General features: G+C 34.2%; 1 protein-coding gene across 1 annotated transcript in view; it reads left to right on the top strand.

Annotated features, from left to right (window-relative positions):
* LOC129757217 (zinc finger TRAF-type-containing protein 1 homolog) overlaps positions 1 to 14,375 on the top strand; it is a 36,115-nt gene that overhangs the window by 18,087 nt on the left and 3,653 nt on the right. Inside the window, exons 2-5 of the mRNA XM_055754360.1 lie at positions 5,566 to 5,624; positions 5,726 to 6,117; positions 6,228 to 6,388; positions 6,465 to 6,667. Of these exons, the coding sequence (XP_055610335.1) occupies positions 5,566 to 5,624; positions 5,726 to 6,117; positions 6,228 to 6,388; positions 6,465 to 6,667 (815 nt within the window). The remainder of the gene's footprint in view (positions 1 to 5,565; positions 5,625 to 5,725; positions 6,118 to 6,227; positions 6,389 to 6,464; positions 6,668 to 14,375) is intronic.

Raw genomic sequence — 14,375 nt, 5'->3', positions numbered from 1 at the left:
TGCGTATGCTCAAATTGGGGAAGACAGAAGTATGTATCTACATGTATGGAAACTTGAACCTACAGAGAGCATTAGAAAGGTTTCAGCAAATTTTGAACCACATTTCAAAATCAGTCAATTAGGGCGTCCTACCATAACAATGAAGCAGTTTATTAATCTGTGGAGAACTCGAAAGTTGGTTTCGGTTGCAAATTTGAACATTTTTGTGGTCGGCCGACCACGAAATTATGTCATGATTGTGATGAGAAGGTAATCGATATGCCGGACTCCACTCCATTTATTAAGTTTGCGAATTTGGAGGGCATCATAGCACAAAATCTGATATAGCATAGGAATGATAGAAATATTTTGTTTTTGTTAACATTGTTTCAACTTCTAAGTTGAAGCGGTCCGGATTTTAACTAACATTCCTTTGTATGTTGAATACAGTGTGCTTTTTGGCTCAGTGTGTTATAGAAGAAAGTCGTACAACAAACGTTTTCAAAAATTTTTTTTTGATTTTTTGTCAATGATCAATCTTAAAATGAATTTGGTGAAAAAATCAACAAAAGAAAAATACTTAAAAAAAGGCTGAACGTATGAACGATGCAAAAATAAAGCGAGAAGTAACATTTGAATTCAAGACAAATTACGGAAAAATAAGAAAAACATTGGATAAAACAGAACTCAAATAGGAATATCAAATTAAAATAGAAATTTATCAAATTTAGAAAGTTCCTAAGGATCAATTAGTTCAGAAACCTTGATTAAACTCACAATTAAACATATCATAAGGTTATTTGATTATGCCTGTGTTATGTCTTTGAAGACCGACAGTGAAAAACATGATATTTTAACATAAAAAAAATAGAGTGTTATAAAGCTCTAGAAGAAACTTTTAAAGTGGATATAGACTTATATTGGTAACAATTCTGTAAATATAGGAAAATTTGGATAAAAACGACACTGACAAGAACAACAGACTGATATGTGTTTGTTATACACTACATAATTTATTAATTAACAATTTCCAGTTCCCCTGAAAAAGACTACCAAAACTGGTCGAAACGTCTGGTATTTCAAAACAATGTTGTTTGATACACTTAAAAGATAGAAAAAGCCAAAAATATTTAATGAACAACAGCCGTAACATTAAAACTAATCTTAAATAATAGTTGATATATATTGTGCTTGTTAAAAAATGATGAAACGAATTGTTGTAAAAAGCCAAAGCGCGTTTAAAATTTTATTACTTCTTTTTGTAGAATTGTACTATCTTGTACAAAAAACTTCCCCAGGGAAATAAATTTATTGATTTAATTGAGCATCTTTTTGATGACAAATTTCCTCGAAAAATTGAATTTTGGTATTGAAGATTGTAAGTTCTGGAAACATAAGCAAAAGAATTAAGTAGGTAGATTTAAGAAGAGAGATTTTTTCTTTCTAAAAATATTCAAGTTTATCAAGATTTCTGCCTCTCGAATACTTTCACAGAGGATTTGGGATTTCTGATTTAAAAAACTACTACGCTAATAGGAACAGAATGAAGCTTTTGTTGATTGAAAGTGTTAGAAGATTGAGAATTCTGATATCTTAAAACAACCTGCTAATAGAATAATTTCAAACAATTCGAAATTTTCAATTATTTCAATTGAGCCTTTCAGGATCGAAACTCATAAATTTGACTGAGACTTCCTGTAGCCCTTTGCTTAGAGAATGTTATTGTGTACTAAACTGAAACTCAGCTTGTTAATCAAAACTTATTATCGAATTGAGACTTCCGCAAAAAATAGGGAATCAGAAAAATGGCTTTTTTTGAAGTAAAATTCGAAACGAATTCAGACTAATAGGAAAATCTCAAGGGATTTTAAATTTTCACTTATTTGTATCGAGACTTCTTAGGATAGAAAATCATGAATTGTGCTGAGACTTCCTGTAGCAGAAAATGTTCAACTTGAAACTTCTTATAGACTGTGACCTTTGCTTAGAGAATGTTAGTGTGTACTGAAACTCAGCTCGTTAATCAAAACTTATTATCGAATTGAGACTTCCGCAAAAAATAGGGAATCAGAAAAAAGGCTTTGTTTGTAGTAAAATTCGAAACGAATTCAGACTAATAGGAAAATCTCAAGGGATTTTAAATTTTCACTTATTTGTATCGGACTTCTTAGGATGGAAACTCATAAATTGGACTGAGACTTTCTGTAGCAGAAAGTGTTCAACTTGAAACTACTTATTAACTGTGACCTTTGCTTACAGAATGATAGTGTGTACTAAACAGAAACTCAGCTCGTTAATCAAAACTTATTATCGGATTGAGACTTCCGCAAAAATTAGGGAATCAGAAAAAGGCTTTTTTTTTGTAGTAAAATTCGAAACGAATTACGACTAATAGAAAAATCTCAAGTGATTTAAAATTTTCACTTATTTGAATTGAGACTTCTGAGGATGGAAAATCCTAATTGGGCTGAGACTAGCAGAAAGTGTTCAACTTGAAACTTCTTATTAACTGTGACCTTTGCTTAGATAATGTTAGTGTGTACTAAACTGAAACTCAGCTCGTTAATCAAAACTTATTATCGGATTGAGACTTTCGCCAAAAATAGTGAATCTGAAAAAAAGCTTTTTTTTGTAGTAAAATTTGAAACGAATTCAGGCTAATAGAAAAATCTCAAGTGATTTAAAATTTTCACTTATTTGAATTGATAATTCTTAGGATGGAAACTCATAAATTGGACTGAGACTTCCTGTAGCAGAAAGTGTTCAACTTGAAACATCTTGTTAACTGTGACCTTTGCTTAGAGAATGTTAGTGTGTACTAAATTGAAACTTAGCTCGTTAATCAAAACTTATTATCGAATTAAGACTTCAGCAAAAAATATGGAATCGAAAAACAGGCTTGTTTGTAGTAACATTCGGAACGAATTCGAAGCGATTTTAAACTTTCAATTATTTCAATTGAGCCTTCTTAGGATGGAAAATCATAAATTAGGCTGAGATTTCCTGAAGTAGAAAGTGTTCAACTTGAAACTTCTTATTAACTGTGATCTTTGCTTAGAGAATCGGATCGGATTGAGACTTCCGCAAAAAATAGGGAATCGTAAAATTGGCTTTGTTTCTAGTAAAATTCGAAACGAATTTAGACTAATAGAAAAATCTCAAGCAATTTTAAATTTTTACTTATTTGGATTGAGCCTTTTTAGGATGGAGAATCATAAATTTGGCTGAGACTACCTATAGCATAAAGTGTTCAACGTTAAACTTCTTATTCACTGTGACCTTTGCTTAGAGAATGTTAGTGTTCTAAACTAAAACTCAGCTCGTTAATCAAAACTTATTATCAAATAGAGACTTCCGCAAAAAATAGAGAATCAGGAAAAAAGGCTTTGTCGAATACAGGTTCTTTTGATATAAAAACATGCGGAGCCGACTTTCTAATAAAATATTAGGATAGATGTGGAATGAGCCATATTTAAATTTTTAAAGTTTCTGTGGATTGAGACTTCTTCCGTATTCTTTTTATTGTTTCTAGCTTCTAAAGTCTAACAAAAAAATTATGATCAAAAATATTTATCGCTTTATTCCGAATTCACTCTTGTGCTGGTAGAAATTGATAAACAAAAGTGTGACTTCTTTTGATTGAGAGTTCTGCTGATAGAAAACAAAAAAAAAATGGAAACGAGAGCTTTACTTGGAGAGAGAATTTTTAATCAGATTGACACTTATACAACTATACAACAATCATCCAAGACTTTTGCTAATAGAAAATGACTAAGGGTAGTGATACTACTGAACATTAAAAAAGTTGAGGTTGATTAAGACTTCTGTTGATAGAAAATCAGATTGAAAGCTTCGGTTATACAAAAATTTAGATCAGAACGATACTTTTAATACTAAAAACAGTTGATCAAATGAACTGAGACTTCTGCTGAACTAAATATTAAGAAGATTGAGACTTCCATATGTAGATATATTCATAGATCTGAACCAGAGAACTGAAAATTGAAGTAAGTTTAAAAAAGGAATCGAAAACGAATTTAATATTGGAACGATGATTAAGAATAGGATATTGAAAATTAAGAATATTCGGTTTGAGACTGTTACATGTGGTATTCGAAATGAGTGAGTGGAAGTTTATTTTTTACGTTTTCAATATCTGGGAAATTCTGGTATTCTAGAGTGTGTTGGCAATCTTGATTTGATGTTTGAACGCAGAGGTGTTTGCGAGTGAGTTGAAATTGGCCGAGTGTGACAAAATGTTCCAAAACGATCCCATGAGTCCTTCTTTGAATGAACTTCCGTTCCACAGCTTGAGGCGATTGGCAAGAATGATTGGATGGTTTGAATGGGCAAGAATGTTACCGAAGCTAGACCTCCCAGCGGACATTTGCTGGATTTGGCATACTTGATAAAATGTGTGAGTGATAAAGTATGCATTACCGATTTTAGAAGTGATCTTATGATCTCCAAAATCAAGGATTCAAATCTAGCTTCTTCGTTCCGGAGGTCATAGTTTTTATTCCTTACCTTTAGATTATCGAGTTAGCATTTAGCATTGTAAACAAATGAAGTTAAATCAAACTAGCTAGTCAAGTTGTTGTAAAATGTTTTCACTTGATTTCTTTCGTGATAGATTGGAATTGTAGCAGTGTTGAGACAAAATAAAATCAAGATTGAATAACTTATAAGTAAATCATCTGAAAATGTTAAAAGTAAAAATAACGCTTAGTTAGGAAGAAAATATTACTCGTAGATACTTTGACTGACTGACAGTTGAATCGATCTTACAATCATTATAAATATATGTGTCACTGTCAAAAAAATATGGAAGATTTATTCATAAAGAGTGTGAAAAAAGTGGAACAAGTGTTTGTACAACCCGAAAAAAAGAGTAAATAAACGACCGAAAATCTTTTTTAAAAATGGAAATCTGTGGTCTATTTTTATTTCTGCAAAATTATGTAGGGTCTCACTTGGGAATTCATGGTTTCATTTTTCGTCTCCCCTTGTTCTGTTTCGTTTGGGTATCTAGTCCGCCATCAATAATGCGCTCTGTTAGTAAAACTTCGTTGTCTCGAACTAAATAAAGTCACCTGTCCCAAATATCACATGGTCCACCCGAGCTTCGAAAGATAGCTAAATCGACGTTGATCGTAAGAAAACAAACAAAAAACCTGTGTTTGGCTGAAAAGAAAAGAAAGATAAAACTCCTTCTCGAAAATCGTCTTGCAAACTGCCACTGCAATTCGAAAAACACGTTTTTAATCAACGCTATTTTCCTTTTTTCTTTCTTTTTCTTTTCCCTACAGGTTGGGTTGTTTTAGTAAGTTTTCCCGAATTTTTCCCTTCTACATTTACAGCTTTTCAGAGCCTTTTAATCGCTTACCCTTGTAGAAAAAAATACAGAAACATTTTTCTACCTTTATCAAGCAGATTACCAATTTTTCTCCAGTTATTTTTCAAAATTTTTAATATCAAATTTATCCAAAGCAGGAACCAGGAAGGACTTGCACGCAAGATTGTATGAAATCCATTAACCAATTCCGTTTCTTTTCTCCTTTTCGCTCGCCTCTCGTTGGCTTGCAGTGCTCGATGGGCCATTTGATGTGCGCTGGATGCTTCACACACCTGCTGGCAGATGGCAGGTAAGTATTGCGACCAATCCGAGATCTGCAAAACTCTTGTTGAAAACATTGAACGACTATGATCATCATTTTTCATATTTCGTTTACGTTTCATCCTGTAGACTTCGTGATCAGAATGCTACATGCCCCAACTGCCGTACAGAGATAAGCAAGAACAATTCATCTCGTAATTTGGCCGTCGAGAAGGCCGTTTCGGAACTGCCCAGCGAGTGCCAATACTGCGGCAATGAGTTCCCGAACAAATCGATCGAGTATCACGAAAGCAACGAATGCGAGGAACGTCCTACAGATTGCAAGTTCTCCCGTATCGGATGCCAATGGCGTGGACCAATCCACGAGGTCCCGAACCATGAGACCAACTGTGCGCATCCGAAAAAATCCGGAGCCGAAGTTATGGTCGCTCTGCAGGCCCACGATGCTCGTGCCGCTGAAGAGAAGAAGCTTTTCCTGACCTTGATCGATCTCTTAAGCTATGAGAAAATCATCTTCAACGGTAGAATACCCTTCGTCTCCCCACGAATACTGCGCGCTTTATTTTTTGAACCCCCCTAAGTAACACTTTCTCCCGACTGCGGTTTCTGTTTCTGCTTCGTATCTTTACAGATCTTCAACTAAAGCCATACCGCACCGATGAGTACGTGCATCGTTTGTACTACGAGACTTCGCGGTTCTCAGCCTTCAACCATCAGTGGGTTGTCAAAGCAATCATCAACAAAAGCCAACGGGATCCGCACCAATCGTGCGAGCGGGATATCACTTATCAGGTTACTTTTAGTCCTAAAACTAAATCCTTCACGAACATCCAATCTTCTAACATCTACCTCTTCCCAAACTAAACAGTTGATTCTGAAGTCGAAAACGACCAGCCCGCTGTCGATGCATTTCTTCGTGCTGCGAGGCCCCTTCTCGGACATCAAGGTCAGCACCCAGATCTACAAGCACGATTTCACCGAGACGGAAACGGAAAGCCCGCTGGCCCTGATGCCGCTGCCCGATACTTCGGAATGCAACCGGCTGCTGGCGGCCAAGGCGATCAATTTCCGGTAAGTGTTGTTTCCATTTTTTTTCCATCACTATTCAGCCTTATTGTTTGTAGACATATAGGGGAAAGTGGGGAGACCTGATCCCCTTTTATTGTTTTTATCAAATCTGTTTGGGAAAAAAGGCCAATAGTAATTCCGGGATCGAAAAAGGGCCTTCTTATATTTTCGTATGAATTTATCAAGGCAAAAGTACACGAATAATAGTGTATTTTCAATGGTTATGTTTTAAAATATGTAAATACGTTCAGTGAGATTACTTTTAGTTGCTTTGCAACGCAAAAATTGGTCGAAATATCGCTTCTGTGGTAAGTGGTCCAAAAGGCGAACAGTCATTCCGGAATTCCTAAAGGGTGCTCGCATTTTGGCGAATAGATAAAATAAGAAAACAAAAGGGCCAAAAAACCAATTTATTCATTTTCACGTAAAAATCGTGAAAAACTTGTATTCACCTATCGCGGAATAAAATTGTGTTTATTTTTAAGGAGTTTAGGTTCTTAAGAGTTTAGGTAGGTTAGGAAAATGATAAGAAACAGTGAAATAGGCAATTGATTATATTTTCTTAAGCTTCAAATGCGTTTTTCTCAAAACAGAAGACTTGGCGTATTGGCCCTTTTCAAAAATCGATACCGAGTTTTTTCAGTTATGTTAAGGGAGATTTGATCCCTTTTACAAGGAGACTTAGATTAATCCACTGACTATATGGGGTGCGCCATCAGGGTGTATCCGTTTTAAACATCGAATAGCTCCGCCATTTCCGACCGATTTTCATAAATAAACAACATTCTTCCAGGATATTTTACACAATTTATTAAAAACCAAAATTTGAATACAACGCACAGTGGTGCAGAACATCAATCTAGCTGTACGAAATTAATAGCGCCCAGGGATGAAGAGGTAGACATTTGATGTCTTCAGCAGCATTGTTCAGTTTTACAAGGAGCATATTCTAGTATTAAAATTTTTACCGACTGGTCCACCGATAGCGAGATAAAAATGCTAACTTTTTTGTTTTTCAAATTATGTCTTTGATGTCTTTGACAAAGTTGTTTATCTGATCAAAATACATAAGTTTGTTGAATATGTCAAAGTCCTCTCACATCACCCTCAGGAGTTACAGTCAAAGTAAAAAAAATCTATTGAAAAAACAGTTTTTTGAACCTGACACGTTGTAGGTTGGATAAAATTGTTCGCTGTCTTTGAAACAAAGTTGTAACCAGCCACGATCTACATTTGTCTCATACATTATGATGGGTTTAGAAGTTGCTGAAGCTCTATAGAAAGTATTTAGTGTATTTTATTGGCAATTTTGGAAGGCTCGTCCATCGAAAAGTGCACATTTTCGCAACACCCCCTTTTTTGTGATTATTTTTGATGATAAGCGGAACCATTTCCATCAAAAATTAGTGCGGAAATCGGTGGAACTAGTAGAGATTTGAATGATTGAAAATAGACATTTTATGAAAAAGTTACCTATTTTACTTATAGAAAAAAAACGTTAAGACATTTAATTGATTAATAAAGTGTTGCAGTTTTCTTTTATATAGTTGGTTTGATTAAAGACATTGAAATTTGATTTTTTAAATCATTTAAACCTAAAAAAAAACAAATGGAACTTATCTGTTAAATTTGGTAGAGCACTAAATTGGTATTTGATATTATTTAAATGAATAATAGAATTTTCTCATTACAATATAACTGCTTCAACTGGTTCCAAGTAACTGTATCCAAGTAACCAATCTTACAAGCAATTCGCTTTTGTCTTTTCGTTGAGTCATAAATTTGAATAGAATTTAAATGCTTTTTAATAAAACAAAACATATTAAAGAAAACTGCAACATATAATTAATCAATTAAATGTTTTAACGTTTTTTTCTATAAGTAAAATAGGTAACTTTTTCATAAAATGCGTATTTTCAATAATTCAAATCTCTACTAGTTCCACCGATTTCCGCACTAATTTCTAATGGAAATGGTTCCACTTTTTTTTTTTTTTTTTTTTTTATGGCGTTTAAATAGCTCGGGGAGCTGACGCTGGAAATGAAAATTAGAATAGTTTGGAGAAGAAAATTTAAAGTTTAGAGAAGGCAGCGTAGAATAGTAAGCGATCTTGAGACGTTGGTTAAACCATCAAGCACTTCATTATATCCATGGAATATGGATAAAATGCAGTTCAAGATAATAAACCAACCCCTCCCGATACCAGTTGGAGGAAGGACATGGGCGGGTTCGAGACTGGCCTCTACATACTCCCCACGCATCTAACTACATTTAATTTTTGTGTTATTAAAGGAATCATTTTAACTTATCTTATATGTTTTTCCTTCCTTCGTCGTCGTCTGTTGAACGTCTGCTTCGTGTCTCCGCCCCAATTCCACTGGTATGTGTGATGGGTTTCGTGATAGTTGTCTCGGGGTCCAGTCATCATATGACTCCGAATCGTATGCGCAGGGGTATATGAAAATAAAAGAAAGAGAAAAGGAGAGGAAAGAGAAATATAAAGGAAGGAATTAGTTCTTGCATGAAGTAATTGAAGTGTTATTTGCTGTTTTTCCCTAATTTTTTGCCTTTCATTTTCTAAACTTTGAAATTTTTGTTTTTCTTTTTAGAGTTTTTCCATTTCATTGCTAATCATACTATTTTACCAAAATATGGATGTGAGAGTTTGTTTTGCTTTTTGGAGCAAGCCTATTTCAAACTAATAAAAATTCTAGCTTAAATTAATAGTAGAAGTAAGCTACCTTATTCCTATCACAACATCACAAAATCATGAAAACTTACCAGAATATGGATATAAGAGCACATCTTACCGTTTGAGCAACGCCCTACCCTACCTACCTCACATAGTTGAATGTTAAAATCCATCATAATTTAAAAAAAAAATCTACATAGGGGTTCTATTAAAATATACCGCATGCCTATTGTAAAATGCCCGAAATCAGTAATTAGGACTACCTACTCATTGTTATTCTTCAAAACCGTACATTCTAATATATACTTCCATAGATGAATTTCAAACTAAACCGAAAAACGTACAGATTTGCTAAAAATGAATAATTAAATAAAAAGCAAAAAAAAACGTCTTACCAAATGAAATATAACATTTTCCAACAACAGCATTCCCATCCAATGAGCCTCTAGTTCTTGTAAAATGCTTGATTTAAGAATAAGCCAACGAAATTCATAAACCGCAAATACACATTTACTAGAGCATTGGGGAGGCGAATACCATAACCTTTACCTAACATCGTAATACTTTTCACACGTTTTCTCTATTTTTAATTCTACAAGACTAAACCATCTAACTACCTAGCCAAACGAATTATGCCCTATTGAAAGTATCAACTTTTATTATGGTAAATTGTGATACTTTCACTACCAAATGTTGCGATTGTTCTGCGGAAGGGAGGGCAAGTGTTTCAACTCCCATTCATCTTATCAACATGGATCATGAAAAAAAAAAATAGACATCTTTGAACCTACTGCTGAATTTAAACTAAATAAAGATGTCCAGCTCCTCTTCTAATTTAGGCCATATTATGACACCATGTTTAACAAGATTGTGTGTAACGACACTGTCAGGAAAATGATGGGTTGATCCATCATTTTCACAAACATACACACCGCAGCCGTTAACCCATTGCAACTTAGGGTACGGTCTAATGGAAATGGTTCCACTTATCATCAAAAATAATCACAAAAAAGGGGGTGTTGCGAAAATGTGCACTTTTCGATGGACGAGCCTTCCAAAATTGCCAATAAAATACACTAAATGCTTTCTATAGAGCTTCAGCAACTTCTAAACCCATCATAATGTATGAGACAAATGTAGATCGTGGCTTGTTACAACTTTGTTTCAAAGACAGCGAACAATTTTATCCAACCTACAACGTGTCAGGTTCATAAAACTGTTTTTTCAATAGATTTTTTTTACTTTGACTGTAACTCCTGAGGGTGATGTGAGAGGACTTTGACATATTCAACAAACTTATGTATTTTGATCAGATAAACAACTTTGTCGAAGACATCAAAGACATAATTTGAAAAACAAAAAAGTTAGCATTTTTATCTCGCTATCGGTGGACCCCTCGGTAAAAATTTAAATACTAGAATATGCTCCTTGTAAAACTGAACAATGTTGCTGAAGACATCAAATGTCTACCTCTTCATCCCTGGGCGCTATTAATTTCGTACAGCTAGATTGATGTTCTGCACCACTGTGCAACGTTGATCAAACAATCACCTCCATTTGCTACGCAAAAAGCAGTACTTTTGCTGCCATATTGCATAACATTGGTTAGCATTCTGGCTTTCTAGAGGCTCTCGTATATGAGCCTTAAGTTCGAGTTCTTTGGTTTGCTGGCGTAAACTCATTCCGATCATGTCATGACAAAAATATTCTAATAACGAGAATGCAAGGCTAGCAATATTCAGTCAATTTCGTTCGATTCGATCAACGTCTAGTAGTCAATGTCGTCGGAGGAATATCAAAGTCGTCTACGAATTGAATGACCAAGCTACAATGTCAGTCAGACAGTAATGTCATCATTGAATGACATTTTTGTATTCCACTCGCCTTACACATACCGCCATCTTTCTATTTCTTTTTATGGCTGTTTTGGAAGAAATTTGCGCTATTAGAGCAAGTTTACTGATGTTGGGAGAAAGTGGTAGAAATTTTGACACTTTTAGCACATTTTGAAAACTTTACCATGCGAAAACATTTCAATATCTGTGGCCTTCAATAGTTTTTACAACACGTGTTGTATTCTCGCATGCTGTGATGCAAAAATAGCAATATTTCTATCACATACGGTTGGAATAGAAACAGTGCTGTAAAAAATACAACGCCCAAAGATCTTGAAAACATTTTCGCATGGTAAAATTTTCAAAATATGCTACAAGTGTCAAAATTTCTACCACTTTCTTTGGGCATTTAAGGATGGTATTCATCACTGTTAATGAGTCGGAGCGATAGAACATATTGACGCCTCACTAACAGTAATGAATACAGCCGTAAAAAAAGTTAGCCTAATTTTGAAACTTAATAATTTTTTGTATCTTAACTCTTATCGAAATGCAGTCTTCGGATGAGATAGTTTTCATAATTTAGGCTTTAAGAAAAACCGTTTTTGAAAGAAATCGGCCGACGGGAATCAAAGTTATTGATGAAAAACTGGTTTTTCATGTTTCTCCCGAACAAAATGTCTCAAAACCCCATACAACCTTCAGGCTCGTTGAGCGACCCCTTCCCGTGATCCGATCTGGCCCAATTTTGGCATGAGATCTTGTACTAGGCCTAGGATCAATTTTAGTCTACAGCGCATAACTTTTTCGAAAGTCGGGTCATTTGGGGCACTCTAACCCACACAGATGTGCAACATATAGCTGCTGCACTTCAGCTGTTTTTTTTTTTTCTAAGTATTCAATAGCTAATCTGCAGCGTTTTATCCGAAGCATGTTTTTTCGAATCATATTTAATTTACGTTACAAGGTACCCAAAACTATACATTTTTTGCAAATCGGTGAGAATAAAGAGTTCGGTATGGAGTGTCAAATTGACACTCTAGATCTCATTTTTTGTCCGTTCTGGTAATTGTAACATTATTGTAACAACAAATCACTGAGTAAAATTCTCTGACGTCCTGAATGTTATCCGTAGTAAATGGAAGTGTTCAGTGATACTTTCAAGTAATATGGCGTTATTACAAATATATGTTGTGTAATTTTTATTAACTCTCTGGAGCCACTTCTCGATCACATAAAGCATAGCATGATTTGTCATGATTTGAGTCATAATTTTATATGAATAGGCGTTTGCAGCGGATATTTAAACGAGCTAAAAGGATGTTTCTAAAATACAAATGAGGATGAAACTTGATTACTAAACTCTTGAGAAAAATAAGTTTACATCAAACTTGTTGCAGCTAAAAGTCCAAAACATTGAGAAATCTCAAATCTCGTCAGTCAATCGCGGGATAGATGTTCCGCCTCTGTCTAGCTGAAACGACAAACTAAGTTAAGCCTTTGAATTATCACAAAAATAATGATTCAGATTATATTAAGGAGGGAGTAGGGTCTAACGGGTAAACAAAACACCATTTTGACGAATTTTTTCTAGAGCTATCGTTCAAACAAATGTATTCAATTTTTTTGCATTATACAAAGCATTGTTAAAAGAACATTTAGTAATTTTTTCGTAGAAAAATATTGAAAAATTAGCCGGTGACGGAGCACTCTCGAGGATGCCTTTTTGAAAACAGGATTTGCGGTGGACACTGTATCTCAGCACAGAATCATCTGAAGTCAAAAAATCAGAGCAAAATATTTTTAATAGATGTTTTTCTGGACTCCAACGATTTTATTAACCTTAAAAAAAATTTATGAAATTTTTGTGGCTGTTTAAAGTAAAAACTACGATTTTTCACGAAAAAATCCGCCTTTTTTATCTGTAAAATCTCCCCAAAGTAAAAAAAAAAAGAAAATCGTTGGGGTTTGGTATTTTATATGTAGAAAATATGTTCCAAATTTGAAAAGAATCAGTGAAGTAGTTTTCAAATGACGATGTCCACTGACTTTAAAAATGTGCTTTCGAGAAAAACGCGTTTGAAGTTTCTGCTCTAGAATTCTTGCAGTATTAAATAAGAGGAGATAATGGCCTATAATTTCTACAGTTTTGATTCGATTGACTTGAAAATTTGACACAACATTCTTGAAATGTTTTACAATAAGAAAATAAAAAAATCGATTTTTTGAAAGTGTTAGACCCTATTCCCCCCTTGATAGAGGGTAAATGATTATTTATTTTCATGAAATTGGATTGATACGAAAAATGGCAAGAATCGGGACAGATATCGGATTATTTTCGTAATATTTCAGTCAAATTATATTAAGTGGACCTGAACACCTGCCGTGATATGCCGAAGTGACATTTTTAGTTTTCGCCAATACGAGAATTTTTCCCTTTTTCCCATTTTCTACTTCTCCGAGACTTTTCTTGAAATATGATACTGCATACAGATCATATTTTATGAAAAGTCCCAGAAAAGTGGAGCATGGGGAAAAAAGGAAACGCTCTTATTGACGAAAACTAAAAATGGGAAAATTGGCATATTTTATGGAAAGCTTCAAAGGTGCGTTCTAGATCAGAGGTGAGAAACCTTTTGAACTAACGGGTCAATTTAAATTTCAAATCTTGTCGGCGGGCCGCATTTAAGATAACTTTTTTTTAAAATAATTAGCAGAGCTTAACGTAATTTTTTTTAACTTAAAATTTTTGGCAAAAAAATCTGAAATGAAACGAATTAACGTGTTTAAAAACAGAAATTCAACACGACTTTTTAAATACCCGATATTGAAAATGTACATCACTAAATCTTTGTTATTTTGAAGTTCTCTCAATTTTTTAATAATACTTCTTTGTAAACATTCGTTCGTACAACTTTCTTGTTAAAACCGATGGTATTATTCGTCATCACTTACATTTAAAAATCTTCTAGAGCTTACCACAGTGATAACTCAGAGTGTGAAAAATATATATTTAAAGAAATCACCGTCTTCTTAGCGTTGGACGTTGAATCGCTTATTGAAGTTTTGTGATTTTTTTCCACAATTAAAACTTGTCCTCGAAGCCTAGATTTTTTCCCACAAACGATAAAAACCCCGTTTTTAAACTGAAGACAACTATTTCAAAAACTACATTCTTGATTCT

This window comes from Uranotaenia lowii, chromosome 3, assembly GCF_029784155.1.
Source record: "Uranotaenia lowii strain MFRU-FL chromosome 3, ASM2978415v1, whole genome shotgun sequence".
Taxonomy (NCBI): Eukaryota; Metazoa; Arthropoda; class Insecta; order Diptera; family Culicidae; genus Uranotaenia; species Uranotaenia lowii.
Note: the sequence above shows the minus strand (reverse complement) of the source record. Positions and strands in the feature narration are given on the sequence as shown.